The sequence below is a fragment of the Phocoena sinus genome, chromosome 11, assembly GCF_008692025.1.
Source record: "Phocoena sinus isolate mPhoSin1 chromosome 11, mPhoSin1.pri, whole genome shotgun sequence".
Lineage (NCBI taxonomy): Eukaryota > Metazoa > Chordata > Mammalia > Artiodactyla > Phocoenidae > Phocoena > Phocoena sinus.
Window position 1 is genome coordinate 43,764,106 of NC_045773.1, and position 22,478 is coordinate 43,786,583.

A 22,478-nucleotide genomic window follows, 5' to 3' on the forward strand; every position below is an offset into this window, starting at 1 on the left:
GTTTGTCTTGCTCTGTGTGGGAATTGGTGACCTCTCTCTGAGTAGCAGCCTGTGAGGCATCTTCAAGAACTTTACAGAGAGAGGATATCTCCAGGTAACAGTGGGAGCAGAGAAAGAAAATAGGCTTATGAGTGAGACCCTTTTGGGGGATCCCCAGAGATGACGGGCACACTGAAGACCTGCTTGTGCGTGGGTTGAATCTCTTGGCTCAGGAGTTTGCTGATTCAGAACAACTTTAGAGTTGGAGACCAGAGTTAAGAAATTGGTCTGCTTGAGGCATTGGAAATTTAACGCACTGACTTACAATGATTGCTGTGGATAAAGCATGGTAGAGTAAAGAGAAGGCAATGGTCTGGCTTCCCTTAGTGCACTTCTCTCCATTGCAACAATTTTTGAAGAGTCTATACTTTTGTGGCTAGCTCTGTATACTCTTTCTCCTTACACCTTTTGGCACACCCTGATGTGAATGAAGATGCCTCCCCAACCAGGTGAGGACCGCACTCATTTAGTATTGGGATTATTGTATTCCTATTCCTGTTTCTGAAAAGCTCACACCTCTGGCCACATGGTATAATTCATATTGTTTTTCTGACCTGAAAACTAAGCTTGGAGGGGTGTGTACATGAATAATTTGCCCAGGGCCAGGTAAGTGCTGCACGGCTGATGCAGCCCAAGTCTGACTGTGATGTTTATGAAATTCCTACTGTTCCCATCTGCCATCTTTCCTTTTGGACAATTTTTTTTTACTATGCAAAAACTTCAGACAATTTCAGAGAGTATACAGCTCTTCTAGAGCCCTACTTCTTGAAACCCCTTAGGTGTCCATGAACATGTTTCAATTCAGTGGATGTCAGTGCAGGCATGTCTGGCTCTGAGTTCCTAAACTTTCTGCTGTACCACCCTGACGTCTTCTCTTCCAAACTCTTAAAGTATTATACTTTTTTACCTTTACCTGAGGGTCTTACACTAGTCAAAGGAACCAGCAAAATGTTAGAGACTATATATTTGATAGAACTTCGAACCACAAAGCAGAAGCCTTGTCAGAAAGAAATCTGCAATGTCCAGGACGGGCTTCCACCCTCTGCCATGATACTGGGACAGGATGAAAGTGGTCTGTGCTATAGGGTCAGAGTTCCACTGCAGGCCATGGAATCTGGCCCACCCTGTGTTGGGCTCATGCCGGGTCATCCACATCCTGCTTCTTCCTAATCCCCCTTGTTTTGGGAGTTCCGTGTTCATCTGCTCCCATATGTTGCAGGCTCCTGTCTTATTAATCCACCTCTGTGACCCATAGTACCTGACACAGTGCTATGAGAAAGCCAGTATCACGTCAATATTTGTTCACTGCATGAAATAACACTTGTTTATGTCTCAGAATTCATTTTACCATCAGGTGTTATTTCTATAATTAATTATGTTCATTCTCTGGCTTCGTTGGCCAATACACCCTCTCTTTGTTCATGGCTCCAATGTCAAAGCAGATGCATGAAATTAATAAGCTAGAACAATCATGGTTTTCAAAGTGATACAGACGAGAGTATTAAAACATAGAAAATAGGCTTCATAGGCAGGTGATCTGAAACAATGTGATTTGACTTCATGGGCATCAAAATGAAATATTTCGTGACGGGATCATAGCAGTGTGGCTCCTCACAGCTGATGGCCCAGGTTTGAGCATGCCAGTGGTGCTGGACACACGTCACACTCATCTGCTGAGTATCTTGACTATATTTTGCAACACAGTATGTGTAATATCGTGTACTTTGCAAATCTCCTTTGTAACTGAGTCTATAGCGGCGAAACAGACATTAAACAAAATATACTAAAATGTAAATATAATGCACATACACACATTTATCATTAGAAATTGTGAAATGTCTGTCAAGGAGAAAACTTAAGTGCTATGAGAGAGAATCACAGCGAGACTTAGTTTACTCTGAAGGATGAGGGAAGGCCTTTCATGGTGAAGTGGTGGAGAGTGAATGGACTTGGGCTCAGTGGATATTGACAAGAGGAGCTTTCAAGAAGAGAGATGATATGGAAAAGCCTCAGAAAAGGCAAGAACATGGCATTTTCAAAGAATAGCAAGAAACTGAAGAGGCGGTGTGGTTAGAGCATCAGGGGAGGGGGTGTGTTTGGAGGCTCACAGGCCATGTGGGCTCCTATTATATCTTGAGAAAAACTGAAATCTGTGAACGTATGTTAAGCAGGTGGGTGACCCAATCAGATTTTCATTTTTTAAAGGTCCTCCTCTGCTGTAGTTTACAGATGGAGATCCGGGAAGACAAAGAAATGTCTTCAGTTTAGAAAGATGCCATTGCCCTGGTCCCAGGGGAGATGAGACTGGGTTGGACTGGGGGTGGGGGGGTGACGGCAAAGATGGAGACAAGTAGATGGATGCCAGATATTTTCTATTTAGGATCTAGAAAGTGTAGAACCTAGGTTGACTATGCTACATAAGGAAAGGCGACCTTCTGCACATGCTGGTAAGGTATGTAGGTAACCTAATGTAATTCCTTGCCCATGACAGGATGGAGTAGTCAGGGTCCTCCAGAGGAACAGGACCAGTAGGGGTGTGTGTGTGTGTGTGTGTGTGTGTGTGTGTGTGTGTGTGGAGAAAGAGAGAGATTTTAAGGAAGAGACTCACATAATTGTAGGGGCTTGGTAAATCAAAAATCTGCAGGGTGGGCTGGCAGGCTGGAGACCCCGAGTTGCAGCTCAAGTCCAAAGGCAGTTTGCTGGCAGAATTCCCTCTCCTCTGGGGGAGGCCAGTCTTTTTGTTAAAAATCCAACTGATTAACATATACACACTACTATATATAAAACAGATAATCAACAAGGACCTACTGTATAGCACAGGGAACTTTACTCGATACTATGTAATAACCTATATGGGAAAAGAATCTGAAAAATCATAGATAAATGTATACGTATAACTGAATCACTTTGCTGTACACCTGAAACTAACACAACATTGTAAATCAACTATAGTCCAATATAAAATAAAAATTTTTAAAAAATCTAACTGGATGAAGCCTACCCACATTACCAAAGGTAATCTGCGTTACCCAAAGGTTAGTGATTCAGATGTTCTAAAAAATACTTTGACAGCAACATCAAGACATGTTTTTGTTTTTTTTGTTTAATGTCTGAAACATTTATATTAACATAATTTCTATACAAATAACCCAAAGAAAGTTTAGTATTAGTTTTGTTTGTTTGTTTGTACTGCAGGTTCTTATCAGTCATCAATTTTATACACATCAGTGTATACATGTCAATCCCAATCGCCCAATTCAGCACACCACCATCCCCACCCCACAGCAGTTTTCCCCCCTTGGTGTCCATATGTCTGTTCTCTACATCTGTGCCTCAACTTCTGCCCTGCAAACCAGCTCATCTGTACCATTTTCTAGGTTCCAAATACATGTGTTAATATACGATATTTGTTTTTCTCTTTCTGACTTACTTCACTCTGTATGACAGTCTCTAGATCCGTCCACGATCAAGACATGTTTGACCAAATACCTGGGTACCCTGTGACCCAGCCAAGTTGACCTCTAACATTAACCATCACAAAGGTTTTCCAAAATGCCATTTTAGACTTCTCCAGCTCTCCCTGCTCAGTTTAGCCCTCTGGAGGGCCTTCAGGTAGAGTTCTCATGCTCCTTGTTATTTGCCCTCCATGATTCTGTCCCTTTTTATGCCTGAACCACCTTGCATTTAGACCATGATATGGCACCACGTAGCATCTCCATATATGTTTATTTAATAAAGGACCACATAAATTATGTAGGATTCATTTACAAAAGCAAAAGATAGAAATTTCAACAAGCGAAGAATTTATTCGGTAAAAATTTTAAAGCAATGGATGAATTTAGATGTAGGCTTCAGGACACACATTTTAACATATTATTAAAATTAAAATGTATAACTGAAGCCTCTGAAGGCCATTAACCTAATACTGTCTCTCTTTCCCAAATGGTCTTTTGTGTATTCAACTTCAGACCCTGTTCTCTGGCTTAGCCAGGCTTTACGTCCCCACTTTGGCCCCAGTTTTCTCTCCAGGTCAACAGGATAGTGTGGTAGGAAGGGGGTGGCAGGGTGGGGGCAACAGACTGTAACTGTGACTCCAGAATCAAGAGGCGTCTCAGACACAGAGGAGTGTGTGCTGGAAGGCAGAGCTGGGGAGAGAGCTCTTCAGTGATGTTGGTACTTACAGAAGGACCCTGCGGGACACCTGACATCACAGGTCTCCATGTGGATATTCAACCTCAGGAGGCCTGACAGTTCCAAAGCCAGAAAACACACTTATTCCAAGTGTGTTATTATTAAAGGAATGAGAAGTGTACAGAATTTCGGGTTCTCTGTGGTCAGTTTTGCCTCTCGTCTTCTCATTCCCTTGTGTCCAGAGAGGACCAGGCCACCTTAGGGATGCATCCGGCAGAGACTCCACTGAGTCAGTCTGCTTCCTGAGCATTTTCTCTCTCCTTGCTTGAAGCTCCTTCTGCCTGCCCTTGCCTCAGGGCTGGGGGTGGGATGGCAGGACTCCTTGTTGGGAAAGCCAAGGCAAATGGAAGGGCAGGGAGAAGGAAGAAGTAGCAGCACAGGGGTTCCTTGCTGGAGTGAAGTTTCCAGCAGTGTCGAGAGCTATGTCAGGCGGACAGGGAGCTCAGAGCTGCATAGCCCCAATGTGGAGCTGGCCAGATCCTGCTGCTACTGAGGGTCTGTCCTAGGCAGGGTCACCACGGAGGAGCGACGGCTTGGGACTTCCTGAGCAGCCCCACTGAGAAGCAATCTGAGACGGGCTTCAAGGGGACATAGGTCTTCTGGATGGACAGGGCTGTCTCCTGGGATCAGAAATCCCTTAAATCACTGGATATGCCAGGTCCTAGAAAAACCATTCCTCAATGGTCCCATTAAATGGTCATACTGATGCTACGAATATCATTACAATGTTTAAAAAAAAAAAGAACAGTGATTTATCACATGCCCATGATGTACAGGTGCTATGAGTGTGTATTTCTAGGCCTTCCAACAATTCTGTGAGGTGAACGTTATTGGCCCCATGTTACAGATGAGTAAAACTGAAGTCAGAGAACTGAAATACCAGGTCAGGATTCTCTCCCAGGCTTCCCAATGCCAGACCTGTGCTCTTCATGCAGCACTTTCTCAATAAAGATGATTTTTCCTTTTTCCATCCAAGGGAGGATGAACGTAGGTAAAGGAATGCTGTCCTGGGAACTAGGAAGTAAGGACAGCAAAAGAGAGAGTCCTAGGAAGATGGCTAGCCATTCAAGGGCAAGCCAATCAGGGGAGCTATATATCCAGGCAGGGAAAGGCCAGTGGGAATGGGGCAGTACTGGCTGTTTTGAAGCACAGAGCCGGGAGATTTCTGGGAATTCTGCTGGACAGCAAGGCCAAGGAGAAAGAGCAGTGCCAAGACGTGAGGCATTTGGCCACCAGGAACTCATGGAAAGCTGGCCCTGGGAAGTGGCCACCAAGGTGACAGCAGAGCTTCCTCTGGCATCCAGTGCCTGGAGGGGAGGAGAAAGGGCAGAGGAACGCTGGGCCTCCCCAGAAATTCTAGAAGGAGGGAGTCATAGAGGGGACAAGTAGCAGTGACCAGTTATAGACCTCACAGTCCTGTGAAATGAGGGCTCCTGATAGACAGGCCTCTGTGCTTCCCATGGTTCCAAGAGAAGGACAGAGCAGCCCCTAGTGAGCCAGTGAGCTAGGAGGCATCAGAAGCCCTTGCAAAGAAAGTTGCTCTACAACTGGGTCAGTTTTAGACCATCCTCACACCCAGCCCCACTCTGTGGTGGGTTTAGCGTGTTTCTATATACAATGCTGTGCTTTGCATTGGTTCGCCAGCTCAGTGTGGCAGCTTCAAGTTGACATCCCTCCCCTGGCCCTGCCACCACTTTGGGGATAAATGATCTTCGTTATGGACTGCTTGTGTCATCCTGCTTTCCTTTCCATTCCATCTTGCTCAGAACCCTGCCACTCTCTGCCTCATCACTCAGCCTCCCCTTCCCATCCTTACTTTGCTCTCACTCTACTTGACACTTGCCCTGCTCTCCTTTCTCAGGATCAGATTTATCGGTGTACAAGAGAAAACCCTAAAATAACAATAGATAAACAGTGCTGAAACAGGATACAATTTATTTCTCTTTCACATAGAAGAAGTTCAGGGGGTGGGTTCAGGACTAGTGTGGCAGCTCCCCCACATCACTGAGGACCCAAGAGCCTTTGTTTTTGATCCACACCGATTCCCAAGGTCAAATCATAGATCGGGTTAGCAGCTAGAGCTCATGCCATCATGAACACAGAATGAGATGGGGGAGGAAAAGCAGAAAGACAAAAGGGAGCCCCTTCTGGCAGAGTGAGCTCCCTCTAAGCACCCTATGTAACACACCTCCCTTCCACTTTTATGTCATGGGCCAGAACTTAGTCACATGGCTGCATGTAGCTGCAAGGGGTGCTGGGAAGCCTGGTCTTGATTCTGGGAGGCAATGGCTCAGCTCAAACTCAGTGTTCTGTCAATGAGGAAGGAGAGAAGAATGGGTATCTTCCCTCCCCTCCCTCTGTCTTTCCTCCTCTGCAATGACCAGGCATCAATCATGGATTGGGTTTTGCTTCTGGGTTCAGTGTCTTAGGCTGCCTGAGAATGGAAGAAAATTAACACATGTCTGACCTTAACATAGCACCAAGATCATAGCCAGGCTTTGAGCTTATTCCTCTTCTCACAGGGACAGTGTCACTTCCCACCGTGTTTGCCCAAGCCTCCTGTGTGGACCCAGACACCTGCCTTGTGATTACACCCAGGCGAGGCAAAGCACTGCAGCAGCTGAAGGCGGATGCAGTTTCTGTCCTGAGTTCTTTCCCTTTTTTGTTTAATGGTTTCATGAACCAACCTTTACTGACAGAATCAGAAGCAGGAAAGTAGAAATCCTGGGGCATATGGAAGATAAAAAATCCCCAGTCCAACTTTAGAAGCTCTTTTAGGCAAAAAAAAAAAAAAAAAAAAAAAAATTAAATACATAAAATGAGAAAGCTCAAAAGCTACAGCCTCAAGGCATCCTCATTCAGTGACTTTTAATCTAAGTGAAGGAACCATCTGAAAAATAAAACCTCAGGCCAGTTCCTAGTATATAAAGACATAAAAGCACTTTTTTATTTCCATAAATTTACTTCACATTCAAATATATAACTATTTATAAATCCCATGAGTTAAATAATGAAATGAAGCCATATTAATGAGCAAAATTATTTGAAATCAGAACTTATAGATGTGGTCTTGTAACAATGTTAATATCCAGTTTACTTTGTATATATTTTTTCATACGTATTTCATAATATGATGGGGATCTAGAGACACATGGACTGGTAGTTATACATGGTCACCCTATTTCCAGTTTGTCTCACAGCTTTAGTTATGCTCCTCTGTCCAGTGTAAACAGCAGCAACAGCTTCTTTGTGAATCTGCCCAGCACACAGTGGTCAGTGACCCTGGTCAGCTCAGGTTAACCTACTGCTGGCTTCAAAATATTAAAATATATACATACTGTTGCTGGAAGTGGGGTTTGGCTGCTTACCGCTTGAAAGCCAACAAAGAGGCACAGCTGGTGGAAAGAAGTTTGCTTTATTTCAGAGGCTGGCAAAGAGGTGGGGGGTGCGGACTCATGTGGCAGCTTATGTCATGGCTACAGTCTGGTCATCGTGTAGTTAACATCTTCCACCTGGTGGAGTTCTCAGTATCTATAAAACAGCTCAAAGGATATGGCTTTGAATATTATCTATAGCCCTTGAGGAGGAAATAAATGTCCTTGACTTTGCTTAATAACAAAACTGTTATTATTGAGTCTTGCTTGACTGCTTTCCTTTGCTTCTGCATTTTATCACTTCTCTGATTAAACTTATTCTCTGGCTAAAGTTTTTCCATAGACAAAAGGCAGGTGGAAAACATGTGGGGGAAGGACCATAGGGTCCTGCTCCATTTCAAACCCACCTTTTCTTTGATATTCCTCAGTCTTGAGGAGGGACAGGTACAGAACCAGAAAGGGAGTTTTGGATAGAGAGGTTAATCATAAACTTGGCAGGGGACCTTGGTTTTAGTTTCATTTCTCTTCCAATTTTCCCCAAATCTTTGAGGGAATGGGGCAACAACCGCTGTGGCTACTTCCTGCTGAAGTGGGGCATAGTCCTGCCTAATTTGGGGAATGGACATAGAGTTGTAAATAATCTTGAGTTACAAGGTTAGCATCAATATTTTGTATTGTGAAAACATTACCTCTCTCTTTGATTACTTTGTCATAGTACTCGGACAGACATTTGAAAACTAGCAGACATATTACAATGAGGATAATAATCAAAATGCATCCTTGTATTATTCTCTGATTGTGTTTTTTTTTCCTTAGTGGTTAAAGCAGATGTACAATATATGTTTAATAGGCCAGAAACAGGCTGTTTTGGTTAACCTAAAGTTTAATTTAATCATGTATAAGCCAGGATGACTTCCCCATACCTCAATATGGGAAAATTTCTTCCACCATTTTCCCTTTTTAATAGCAAATCTTTCCATGAGAGCATTGATAATCAATGTATTTTTCCAACATTGCCAGAGTGGCTCAGTTGCCAGCTCTGGGTCTGTTCATGTCCCTTGGTGCTAGGCCTACTTTTTGTTTATATATTGGCCTAGTTTTTCACGTTGGGGGAAAACTAATCAGACATAACAAACCAGTACAGAGGTATGCTGATGGGGAAACATTTTATAGCCTATACATTTTATCAATTATACCCAATTGTCACACAAACATTGTACATGTGCTTTAAGCACATGTACTGTAAAGCCAGCAAGTCTTAAAGCCAGCAAGTACACATCATAAGTAGTTAAGTTATACTCTGTGACAACTTCACTAGACAATTTATAACTAGAAGTATGACTGAAATATAATGCCAGAACATACTCAAATTTTAGAAACGTCATATAACTTCTAGAACACTTATATTAATGATATTTATATAACCTAAGAATGTTTATCATTATTATTTGACAATGTTTTCTGTATAATTTAACATACCAAATAATCCTAATTTGTTTAGAAAAATTTTGTTCTCTTAACAGAGAGAAAACCAAACTCAGTCTCGCATCAGCTTACTATTAATAACAAAATTCATTTATCTAATTAAATTTGATCTAATCTTTATCTTAACAATGTACAAAATTCTTTTCTCGAAATTCATTTTTTTTTTTTACAAACTTTTATCACTTTCTTTCTCCTTTTTTTCCCATCCAGAAACAACCAGCTTTAGGACAAAATTAATCCTTCTTCTATCCCTCAGCAAAAATATTTTCATTTTTTTATACCTTCTCTCACCGACAACACATATCCTACTTGCTTTTACACACTGAAATGCTTCCCTTATCATTTTTACATATTACAATTTTTAACCTTTAAAAGACCTTAACAACACCAAGAAACAAGTCATTGAACTGTTTGTTATATCAGCATTTTCTTATTGGCAAACTTAAGAACATATTCCATAACCTCTAAAAACATACATTTTTCTCATAGCACAGTTTCTCTTTAATGTGGTACAAGATGTGTGTTTAATGAACCCAAACATCTTTTTTAAAATTAATTTTTATTGTAGTTGCTTTACAATGTTGTGTTAGTTTCTATTGTACAGCAAAGTGAATCAGCTATACGTATACATATATCCCCTCTTTTTTGGATTTCCTTCCCATTTAGGTCACCACAGAGCACTGAATAGAGTTCCCTGTGCTATACAGTAGGTTCTCATTAGTTACCTATTTTATACAAAGTAGTGTACATATGTCAATCCCAGTCTCCCAATTCATCCCACCCTCCCTTACCCCCTTGGTATCCATACGTTTGTTCTCTATGTCTGTGTCTCTATTTCTGCTTTGCAAATAAGTGATGAACCCAAACATCTTTTGAAGTTCTACTAATTAACCCAAGGCTGAAGTGTCAGGCAGAATGGGTTGTGTTTGCATTTCAAGGACACAATAAGAGTTAACTTCAAGCTTTCTCCTAGGCATATTTTTGTTCTCTCAGGGTCAGAATTCTGAAAACAGTATTTTTATCAAGCTAGCTTTCTCTAACTGCATATGCAAAAAGAACCAGTTTTGGAGTTTCAAAAGAGTTTCATCTTAACCAATTTTCTCTGAAGAATACTGTTAGCTACACTGTGTTAAAAAAAAAAAATCATCTTTCTTTTTCTTAGTCATAGGTTCATACCTAAAATTTTTCTTACTGAATTGAACCTGAATCTCCCATTTTACAAAAGGCAATGAGAATACCAATCACACAAATGGAATACACATTCACACACCAAAAGACAGAACTGTCACAAATCCTCCAAGACGATAACCGATATGGAGTCCCAAACAAATATTTCCCCAACACAAAGGGTCCTCAACGTCAGACACACATCGGCACCAACTGGCAAAATGCCCAAATAGCACCTCGTGCTCACAATTGATCTCAACTCTCAAATGCCCAAATAGCACTTCACGCTCAAAAGAGAAGTTTGCCCAGGTGCACACCGGTAGACTTAGTCTTGGAGCTCGTCAGCTCTTTCCGATGCATATTTCTGTTCCACCGAGGAGAGAGCCTATGCTGGCAGTCAGTGCCCAACATGGAAGAAACAGGGAGAATCCCCAAAACAAATGGTTTCAGCACCTACTAGGAACATCCCCGCAAGTCCCCTCTCAGGATCAGCTAGCCACAAGCAGGGGTCTCATCACAACCATCCCGGCATGTCATCATGGCCGGCGCTCTACTCAGGAAAACCTGGGGAGCCAGATACCGCGAGAGCATGGCCTCACGTTGGGAGCCAAAATCTGTTATGAAAAGTGGGACTAGGTGCTTGCCACTCAAAAGTCCAAAAGGGCTTCCCTGGTGGCGCAGTGGTTAAGAATCCGCCTGCCAATGCAGGGGATATGGGTTCAAGCCCTGGTCCGGGAAGATTCCACATGCCGTGGAGATTAAGCCCGTGCGCTACAACTACTGAGCCTGCGCTCTAGAGCCCGCAAACCACAACTACTGAGCCCATGAGCCACAACTACTGAAGCCCGTGCACCTAGAGCCCGAGCTCTACAACAAGAGAAGCCACCGCGATGAGAAGCCTGCGCACCACAATGAAGAGTAGCCCCCGCTCGCTGCAACTAGAGAAAGCCCGCGCACATCAACACAGACTCAACACAGCCAAAAATAAAATAAAATAAATTAATTTTTAAAAAGTCAATGAAGAGGCAAGGTTGGTGGAAAGGAAAGCTTGCTTTATTTTGTATTTTTTATTTTGTATCTAGAACATTCTCGGTCAGCCTCTTTTATTCTCAGCCCCCACACCTCCATTCCTCTTGGGCTACTGCTTAAGTGAGGTCATTCATAGGGGTTAAATGGAGGGTCTGTTCTGTTTCATGCACTATGGCTAATTTGAGGAGGTGGGGTAATATGATTGCCCTCCCTACTTTCTTGAGTTGTGAAGGTAGTGATTGAATAACTGCTTTGTGAAAACCCAGGAGGGAAAGCAGACCTAGCTGTTTGCAGGTGAGAGGGACGATGCTGGAAGGTAACTGAGCTGGGATGGTAATCAGCTACAGCTGGAGATGTCCCGCCCAGACATTTCCCATCTGATTTGATCAGCCTACCACCGTGGAGGTGTGACCCCTCTTGCAGGCTAGATGCCATTTGGGTTTTCTTTTTCACATACTCCTGGCCAGCCTGGGCTTGTAATGAAACTCTGATACACTGTGATATTGATGTGAGTCCACAGGGTGAAGGTCCCAGCTTCTCTGGTGACCTGGCCATTCTTCTTTTCAAGGAAAGAATTATAATGCCTCTAGGGTGCCCTCATTTGTATTTTGATACCTCTCTCTGCTCAAGGTCAAGATGGATGTGTGTCTGATTTCACCATCTTCCCTCCAGATCCCAAATATAACTAAACTTCTTCCATAGTCTATTTTAGAAGTGGCAGGTTGTGGAAATTCCTTCGTTTTATGAAACATGGAGCTTACTGTCTGTTTCCATTCTTTTTACTTAAACTTCAGCGGATTCCATAGAGGTGATTTACGTAAATGTGCATTCATTTTACCATCTTTTTTTCTGAATTGTGATGGTAAATTCCTTCGTAGATTAGAGGTTGAACATGTTAAATATAAACTATGACTCTCTTTAGTGACCCCCAAATTTTTCAGTATCATTATTCTTCTTACATAGTGATGGTAACCAGCAAAAATGTTTCAATATACAGAAAGGTTTTGACCATCCCAACCCTCACCCCCTTGAGCCATCAGGAGCAGAGCCAGCGCCCCTCACCCTCTCCCCAGCATCCATTGTTTATTAAGCTGTCTGAAGGAATTCAGGTTGATGGAGCTCCCATAACTCCTTACAGACAATGCTCATATGAAACATGATGCTCTGGTTTATGGGGCTAAAGGGACCATCCAAAGTTCTGGTTTAAAATGGTCTGCTTCCTTTCAGAGCTGGTAATCACACTGTATTTGGTGTGTGTCTATTAACTTCACCATCCAGAGGGAATCTTTAAGTGTTTATTTTCTGTACTGTGACACAGTGAACTCTATTAACCTTGAATGAATTTTGATAACACCATCAGGGGGCAGCAAAATGATTCTGCCTGAAATTACACAGTGAGAGAGTGATATTACCCACGACAGATTAAAAGCAAAACATACTTTTAAATTATTATGACTATTATTATTCCTATCAGTTGGGTTCACCCTCTGGAGCCTTGCTCTTAACATTTATAACATTACCGGCAGAGTCATTCCGTGATTGATCCACTACCTCACCTCCTGTTCACCCTGCAGTCCACAGCAGTAGCTCCTGCCTCACTCCCCCTACCCCCCTCACAGTGAAATTGCTTTTGTCAGGGCCACCTGTGACCTCCCTGTTGCCAAATCCAGTGGACACTTCTCTGCCTTCACGGCAGGCACAGTCAGCCATTCTCTCTCTGAAACACCTTCTTCCTTTGGTGTCTTTCTCAGTCTCTTTGTCTGGCTTCACCTCTTCAAGTTTCAGCCTGAGTTTAAACATTTGGGGTTTCCCTGGCTTGTTTCTATGCACTCTTATTTTCCCCTTGCTGCCCTCTCTTCCCTAGGGTGACTCATCCATTCCTATATTTATGGAGGTGTGTCTGAAAATAATTCCCAAACTTACACAGTTGGCCCAGATCCCTCCTCTGAGATGCACAAACACCTGTCAATTGTCCACATGGCAAATCCCTTTAGGTGCCTCACAGTTTTCAGTAAAACATGCTTCTACTATTGTAGTCTTCCCTTGCTCCACAAACCGCTTCACTCCCCACAAAAGATGTAAACCTGAGAATGGTTCTTGGTTCATTCTTTCCCTCCGCCCCCATGTCAGATCCTTCAGCAGGTGTGCCATGCATCTGTCCACTCCTCTCCATCTCCTCTGCTCCTACCCTGGTCCAAACCTCAGCCAGCTACTTAGATGAATGCACTGCTCTCCAGGCTTCCACACATGGCCCCCTAGAAGTTGGCCTTAATGTAACAGCAGGTGCTATTACAACGGAAATTGGATCCTGCTCTGTTTCTGCTCACCAGCCTCAATAACTTCCCACTGAACGTAGGATAAGATCCAAACTCCTTTCCAGGGCCTGTGTCTTGTCTTCCCTCCCCTTTCCCCAACATTAAGCTCTTTTCCTCTGCTGTTCTCTCTGCCTCTTATGCTATTTTTTTTTCCTATTGGGCTAGCCCCTTCTCAACCTGTAGTCTCAACTTAAATGTCACCTCCCCAAAGAAGACTTTTGTCACCACCCAGTCTAAAGTAGGTTGCCATGTCATTCTTAGTCTAAGTGCCCTGATTATTCTGTAATAGAACACCTTACAACTTAAAATTGTTTTATATTTTATTTAGTTTGTAATCCTTTGAATCCCCACTTTAATACATGTTTCATGAAGAGGAGCGACCATGTCCTGTTTTCTTTTTATCCCTAGCACCTGGAATAGTAAGTACTCAGTGAGTGTGAACTGAGTGAATAATTGGCAATCTAGACAACAGTGCCTGTGACCATGGAGTGGTGGCTCATAGCTATGGGCTAGAATTACTTTCTGTCTGATAACAAACAAGTGACATATATGCCATCACTGTCCCTGCTACACCTATGGCAGACACAGCTAACTTATGACACTCTAGCCCCATTGAGCCTGCATGCATTCTCAACACATGGTGAGAATCAGAACTGGCATTGCAGTGGACCCAGAAACCATGAAATGTTGATAATTTTTCATATGTCGGTTGCAGAGTGATGTATCGGGAAGAGGCTAAACCAGATGTTAGATGACATTGCTAAAGACCAGACTAACCGTGTTCAACATCATTACTCATTTGGGAAATGCAAGTCAAAACCACAGTGAGATGCCACTTCACACCCACTAACACTCAGTGCTCAAGCAACAAATACATATTGAGCCTTTTTGCCCAGATACTATCACAAAACTTTCTTGACATAGAAACAAGTGTGATCAAATGTTATGGGTACTGAGACCACTGGATTTCTTGCTAATCAAAATGAAAAGTACTATTTGCTTATTGTTGATTTGCTCACTTAAAATCTCTGGAAACTCTGCGAAGTAGGAATTACTGTTGCCTCTCAGAAGGCAGAGGCTCAGAAAGGTTGGAGGGATCTTTGAGAAGTGATTGAGCTCAGCTCTACACCCCAGCCACTGACTCTAAACCCATCACTCTTTCCCACGTGGCTGACCATTTGGGGGCCTGGTCCTTCCCAGGACATTTCAGTGCAGGTACCTGGTCTTGCATAATTCTTGGTTGATTCTGTAGTTAGCCACTATAGGTTATCCTATACAATTCTTCAGTGACCTCTCCCATGAGGTACTATAGGGCAGTAGAATCTGAGAAGTGAGAGATGGTTCACAAGAAGGGCATTCTATTCCTCTACTGAGCCTGTGGTTCAAAACACTCCATTTGCTTGGAACAAACTTTGGAGGAATTGGTACAGTTTTATCACTAGACTCTCAGTGAGTTTTTAAATGCCATTGGCATTTGCAGTCCTGTGTATCAGGAAACAAAACTCATAAAGCTCAAGTGATCTTGTGCATTGAGTTCACAGAGCTTTTTTTGATCCCTAAAGACTTTCCTTCCTGGGTGTTTTATCCTATTTAATTCAGTGTCTTTGAAATATCAATAGAAGAAGGTCAATTGCTGAGGCTGTTCTTATATTGTTTACAGAGGTCAGACCCGTTGATAACTTAGCTCACCTTCTATTCTAAATCTGAGGGACTGGATAACAACATCTTCATGTCTTAAGGAAAAAAAAAACCTCTGTCCTGTTTCCCTGTAAATATTTTGTTCAGCCAAGTATACATATACAATATTTTACCCTGTAGAATTATCAGCTGGCCTGATGTAGTCTTCCCTTCTAATGCTCAAGAAACAAATGAGTATCGGGCACCGCAGTGCAGAGCAGAAAGCCCTGTGCGTATACTGGCAGCCATGTAAGCCAGCTCAGGGGACCTGAAAGCTGAAGCTACAAACACTCTTTGAATTTTCATGGAAAGATGTTTATGATGTGTTGTTGTTAAGTGAAAAATTAGATTATAAAACCATATGTAGATTTCCCATTCTAGTAGCAGGCTGGGATGAGCTAGTGCAGCCCTTCTTTGTACTAAAAGCACCTAAAAGTACTAATAAAATATAAGGTTTAATATAAGAAAGAGAAAATATTTGCCAATCATATATCTGATAAGGGACTTGTATCCAGAATATTATAAAGAACTCTTATAACGCAATGATGAAAAAGATAAATATTCTAATTTTAAAATGGGTAAAAGATTTGAATAGACTTTTCTCCAAAGACTACGTACAAATGGCTAGTAGGGAAATGCAAATCAAAAGCACAATCAGATACCACCTCAAACCCCCTAGGATGGCTATAATAAAAAAGGCAGACAATAACAAGTGTTGGCGAGTACGCAGAAAAATCAGAACCCTCATATGTTGCTGGTGGGATGTAAGATGGAGCAGCGATTTGGAAAACACTCTGGTAGTTTCTTAAAAGTTTAAACATTTAGCATTACCATATGTCCCAGTAATTCCACTCCTGGGATTGAAAAGATACGTCCACACAAAAACTTATACATGAATGTCGATAGCAGCATTATTCAAAATAGCCAAAAAAGTAGAAAGAACCCAGATGTCTATCAGTCGATGAATGGATAAATAAAATATGGTACATCTGTAAATGGACTATTACTTGGCCATAAAAAGGAATGAAATTCTGATACATGCTGTCACATGGATGAACCTTAAACACATATGGTATGATTCCATTTATATTAAATGTCCAAATTCAAAGTAACAGAAAGTAGATTAGTGGTTGGTAGAGGGTGGGAGGAGTAATAAGCAAGATGTAACACTCAGAAGCCATAGAAGAAAAGACTGACTGATTTAACTACAGAAAAATTAAACGCTTCTAAATGATGAAAGACACCAATAAGCAAAGTTGAAAAGACAAGTTCAAAATGAAAGAAAATATTTGCCACATACATCATAGATTCATCTGGGGTGAACTGCACAATCACAAAATGGATACAGAAACAAAAATTATTTTCTGTTATTCTTTGTGGGTGTGCATCTTTGAACAGGAAAAAACAACTCAAATTTGCCAAGGTAGAATAACTTGGTTACTTCCGGTCAGTTGTATCCTGGGTAACTCAGTGTGTTTGGGGTAGATCCTTGCCTCTTAGGGTTTCTCCTTTCCTCCTCAGAGTGTAGAGAAAAGTGCATGCAGTGTTGTGTTTTACATTACTATGACCAGTTGTGTGCCCAGAACATCCACGAGCTCTTTGGAAGAAGGGGGTTAACTTTTATCCAACTCTGAGTCACCAGTGTTTAGGATTAGCCCATCACCCAGAGAATCTTTATTGACTACATTGATTTGAAAGCTTTTAAAATCCCTGGTGCTTCAGTTTCCAGGGATATTAAGGGCCAGGATTGCATTTATCATATTCCCAGCAGGGCTGTTATAAGGATTAATATTTTAACATAAATGATCTCCTGCTCCTTTAAAAAGACATTAATTAAGCTAAAGGATTTCTTTTTAATGTGCTTAGCTTTATAATAATTTGCATTTAAATCTAGTGTCTGAAATATAAGTAATAAGGTTTTGTGCTTTCTTATAGAAAATATGACATATAGAAGAACACAGAATTAATCCACCATTAGGGTTCCTCTCTGGATATTATGTCACGCCATTGATCTTTCTGTGTTTTACAGGAAGATCCTACATGGCAGCTTGCCATATGGGAGGGCCAGGGTGGCGTGCTTTAGGGAGGGAGCCCCCTGACCTGATGTGCTGTTTCTCTTCTCCTCACCCTTTCCCCAACCTGGCTCCCCAGCGAGATGAAGCAGAAGCTGGATGAGGAAGGCAGCAAGTGCAGCATCCTCTCCAAGCACCAGAAGTTCGTGGAGCACTGCTGTATGCGCTGCTGCTCACCCTTCACCTTCCTTGTCAACACCAAACGCCGGTGTGGGGACTGTAAGTTCAACGTCTGCAAGAGCTGCTGCTCCTACCAGAAGCACGAGAAGGTGTGGATCTGCTGCGTCTGCCAGCAGGCAAGGTGAGTGGCCAAGTGCACCCTTAGGGTCTCAGCTAACTGGAGGCACCATCTTTCTTCAAACAGGTGGGGTCGACAGTGATTGATTGATCGGCATTATTTTTTAAGAAAGGGGAGGTTTACTAAGCTGTCTTCTACATTCAGTGTGTCTAATGCAGATAGAACACACCCAAACTTGTTTAATTAAAGTTAGCAGAAAGAGGATGCTGAGGAGAAGCTGGGAATTTCACTGGTTCAATCTTGTATGATGTCTTGTGGGGACATCGCCAGGAGTCTTGGGATTATTATTGTCTGAAATCAAAGAAGATGCAAAAGTTGAACTCATTTCCTGTTTTTCCATATTATTCAAGTCCATCATAAGAACCTGTCCAGGAAAGAAGTCCATGATTCATGGGGCAGGTTTTGCTTCTTGAAATTTCTCTAAGTCTCCGTTTGATAGAGAAGTATGTCTAGGTCAAAGTGTCTCAGATGCATGGCCTGTGGGCTGACAGTCTGTTACATTTTGAAGGATGCCTCAGAAGAGTTTATTTATGTAGTAACAAGCTGTGTAACCTCTCAACATTGTACTGCCAAATTCATCATGGGAAACATTTAAGGAATATTTTGACTTGAATCAAGTATGGAAAATTTCAGATAAATAACAGATTTTAAAACGTGCCCAGTTTCTTGAAACCAACAAAAAAATTAGTTTCCAATAGACGGTTTAGACTAAATACCTGGTGTCTGGCTGGGGGATGGTGTTTGGGGTCACTTTGTGCTGCCATCCACTTTGACCATCAGCTTCTCTGCTCCTTGTGCAGTCTGAAATTCACCTTGGTTTAGAAGTGATTTACTTTAGGATATTACTCTCTGGGATATTCTTTCAGCATATTCATATGCGAGCAACTGGATTTTAAAACACTGTATATGTCAAATTACATGAAGAATACCTGTGTGTGTATTGTGTGAAATCCCAATAAAATAGTGGATAGCAGCTCTGTGAAGTTGCAGAGATGACCGCTTTTCAGACTCATGTTTCACTCCCCACTGCCTATGACATACTTTTCCTTTCCTATGTAAATTAATCCCATTTTTGGTGCATTGGTTTAATTTCTAGCTGTTTATCCAGTAGCTACCATATGCATATGTTTTTGAGATACTATGGAGCCATGAATAATTATAATAATAAAAATTCTTGCTCACAGAAAATTAAGGCACTAGGAATACAGGGTAGACATCCATGTGATAAAATTAACCAATTGTGTCCAAAATAAATGACTATATCAAGCACCCGGGCCTGTCTGTGGTGTGGTTCTACAGGAGGGACTCAGATTAGAATGTAGGCTTCCTTGGGGAGGACACAGGTAATGTCAAGTCACTGTAAAAATGGTGGTAGTCCAAAACTTCAGCTTTCCTCTTTCTCATCACAGTGAAAAAGGGTCTACCTGTCCTGGTAGGGTTCTGGTTGGTTATTTATTATAGTAAAAGCATTTTAAGAATTTTAAATGAAAATTCCCTTGTAATGGTCACTGCTCTAATTATGATCAGATGGTTCGTGCTTCGTCAGTTTGTTTTCTCCGTATGTTTTGCATTAAAACATATTTCTGTTGTCAGTGTTAGTTTAAAATTTTTAGCTTTGGGAGATTAACAAACTTCAGTGAATTTATTATAGGATGAATGATGGATTACTTATTTTAGAAGTTATATATCTAATGGGATACTACAGGATCATTCCCTTTGTCATCTTTTTATTATATAAAAATTTATCTTCTTGACCATTTATTGCATAGATTCAGTCAAACATTATAAATAAGGACTTATACTGGTTGTTTAAGATCTTCTGAGGAAACCGAACTTTCTCAGTGAGCCTAGATGCACACGTCAGTCATCATTTGGTGTCGAACTGATTCAGGAATGGCGTTCCTACTTTCCTTGGAAACAAATTGGCTTCTTAGTTCTTTGCTTCATTATAAAAATTGTTCTCTCTAATTTTGTTGTTTTGTGCTATTACCTTTAACACAGACCAGTTTGGGAGATTGTCTTCGGGGAATGAGAGAGAAAAATTATCCCTGGGACTGAAATCAAAACACATCTCCTGATTATGTCTGTGGCATTGGCTTTGGTTTTTCTGAGACAACTTAAGCCTTCATTTCTTTTCACTTGGAGTCAAATATCCTTTACTTCTACCTGATCACTTATTGCTTAGTGTTCCACACAGTCCACAGGATTCATAAATTAGGATGCTGCCCTTTTAGTATAAACTCCACAGTATGTTTTAGAGATATCCTAATGGGTTTGCAATATCCCTAAAGAAGATATGATATTAAAAAATTATCACTATGGGATGAGGACATCCACAGGTTAACAAGTATATGGGGAAATGTTGAACCTCAATAGAAAGCAAGGGAATAGAGATTTATGCTTCAAGTAGCTTTTTTCTCATGAAATTAATGTGTTTTTTTCGGCATTCTCTTCAGTGTTGGCAAGGGTAGATTGAAAAAGGCACTCTCATCCATTGCTGGCAAAGTTGAAATGGGCATAACCTTTTACCAACGTGTATCAAGAGCCATTAGTATGTTCAAGTCCTTTTACCCATTAATTTCATTTTTGAAAACCTACACCTAAAGAGACGATGGAATATTTTTAATACAAAAATAATTCTCAATACAAAAATGAGATATACTGGATTATTTGTAAGTAAAACCCAGGAATAATCTAAATGTCCAACAATAGAACAGAGGAAGTAAGTTAGGATACATTCAACTTGACAGAATATGATGAGACATTTAAAATAATGTGTATATTGTATTAGCATGGGTAAATTCTTATATATTAAAAATTATGTATGCGATGGTTTCTTTGAAGTGTTTTCACTTTTTTGAACAGAGAGCATTCTTCCTAGGTGTACACTTTGTGGAATATTTATGTGGCAAAGGAGCCTGAATGGCAATGGAATTATTTGTGTTGGCAGCACTGTGTGTCAATTTCATGTAGTTCATTTTGGTTAATGAGCTCTTGAGATTTCTTTACACACCATGATGCAACAAGTCAAAGAAAGTTACTGTGTGCTTGGAAAAATCCCATCTTACCCATGGCTGTTCAGTGAAAAAGCTGTACAACTGACAAATCTCTTGACTAGATTGAAGAATTTAAGGGAAAAAAATGGAGGAATGTTGGTGGGAAGTTTCATTTGTGTACTGTGAGAGACAGTCTACCCTTCCAAATTTTAGAATAAATCTCATCTTGGGAAACATCAAAGACACACCGAGCAATATTATTCAAACCAACTGGCTTGAAGTCTTCAAAATATTGATGTCATTAAAGAAAAAGAGACTGAGGAAATGTTTAGATTAAAGAAGACTAACAAGAAACGATACCCAAGTGACATGCCTAATCCTTAATCAACTCTTGAGGTGAGGGGAAATAGCTATGAAGGACATTGGGACAATTGACACCATTTGAATATGGATAATGGTAGAATAGTCTTGTATTAATTTTAAATTTCCTGAAATTGATCACTTTACATAGCTCTATAAGAGAGTGTCCTTGTTCCTGGAAATACACACTGACACACATCATGGTAAATTAAACATTTTTCACTTGTTTCCTCCATAAATGCTTACTGAGTTCAGCCTACACAGGAGGCCTGTGCTAAAACAATCAACTCTTTATTGCCCATCACTGATTTTCTGGAGAACTGTTTGTTCACGTGTTCACTTGCGATGTTTATCGTATAATTTTTTGACATGAGTTCTTGCTGTGCCTTTTGTTTGTAATGTTCCTTTTCTCCTTTCTTCCTTGAAGCCTCCTTGCATAAATTTCAGGACAGTTACTATGGGGAAGGGGCCAGCCTGAAATTTTGATCTTTTTAAAATTTTTTTATTCTTTTTTTTTTTTTTAATTCTTCTCTTTTTTTTTGGCCGCACCTAGCAGTTTGCAGGATCTCAGTGCCCCAACCAGGAACTGAACTCCAGCCACGGCAGTGAAAGTGCTAAAGCCTAACCAGAAATTTTGATCTTTTTGAAATTTCTCTGATAAGCAAAGGCACTGGTTTTCTCCTTTAGCAAGTGCCCAGGCCTACGTTAATGGCCAAGGTTAAAGAGTCAAACAGATTTCAGTACTGCTCATGGCAGCTTCCATAGTAACTGGAGATGAATCTGTGTGTGAGCAGCTGTGAGTGAAGAGTGCTCTGCTGGAGACTCTGAAGTCCCCGTGCGGGCCCCGTGGTTAGAGCAACAGAAGGACAGGTGTCCCAGAGGAAGGGATGCCTGAGTTGGGCTTTCATGAGGTAGGTGTTCAGCAGGGGAGGACAGGAGGCAAAGGCAGGCTGGACAAAGGAAGGGGGAGCAATGGGCAGACTGGAAAGCTCGGGCAAGGTAGGGCTGAATCTAGGCTGCGGGCGGCAGAGAGTAGATTTCCAGAAAAGAATGCTAATTAGATGCCAACACTCTCCACTTTATGGTCCTGCAAGGTGGATGGCACCCCCTGTTATAGTTGTAGACGCTGAGCTCACTGAGGCATATTACTGTTCCAAGTAAGGGTGGGAGCAGGATGCAAACCCAAATGTTTGCCTCCAGACTCCAGGGTGTGCATTCTCAACAGGACTAAATGCCCCCCCAACCAGGCCAAACTTGGTCTTTGGAGGGAAGAGGGAATCTTGCTCTTTTTATGCATAAAGCACAGATATACATACAGTATATACACAAGCCTAGGATAAGCCTTGCGGTTAAAAATTTGAAGTTCCCTCAGAAAGGTCCACAGAACATCAATTTAAGAAATGAAAAGAAGGATTTGATATCCCAGTATAAGAGGGGGATAGCCGGCAAAGAACATCCATTTCACTTTATAGAAA

General features: G+C 41.4%; 1 protein-coding gene across 4 annotated transcripts in view; it reads left to right on the forward strand.

The window, feature by feature from the left end:
• The window catches only part of MYRIP (myosin VIIA and Rab interacting protein), a 219,958-nt gene that overhangs the window by 88,387 nt on the left and 109,093 nt on the right, over positions 1 to 22,478 (forward strand). For 3 of the 4 annotated variants that reach the window (XM_032648309.1, XM_032648311.1, XM_032648310.1), the window contains exon 3: positions 17,429 to 17,650. In XM_032648309.1, coding sequence (XP_032504200.1) covers positions 17,429 to 17,650 — 222 coding nt within the window. Of the gene's footprint in view, positions 1 to 17,428; positions 17,651 to 22,478 lie in introns of those variants that run through there. The other variant, XM_032648312.1, reaches the window with a different exon arrangement.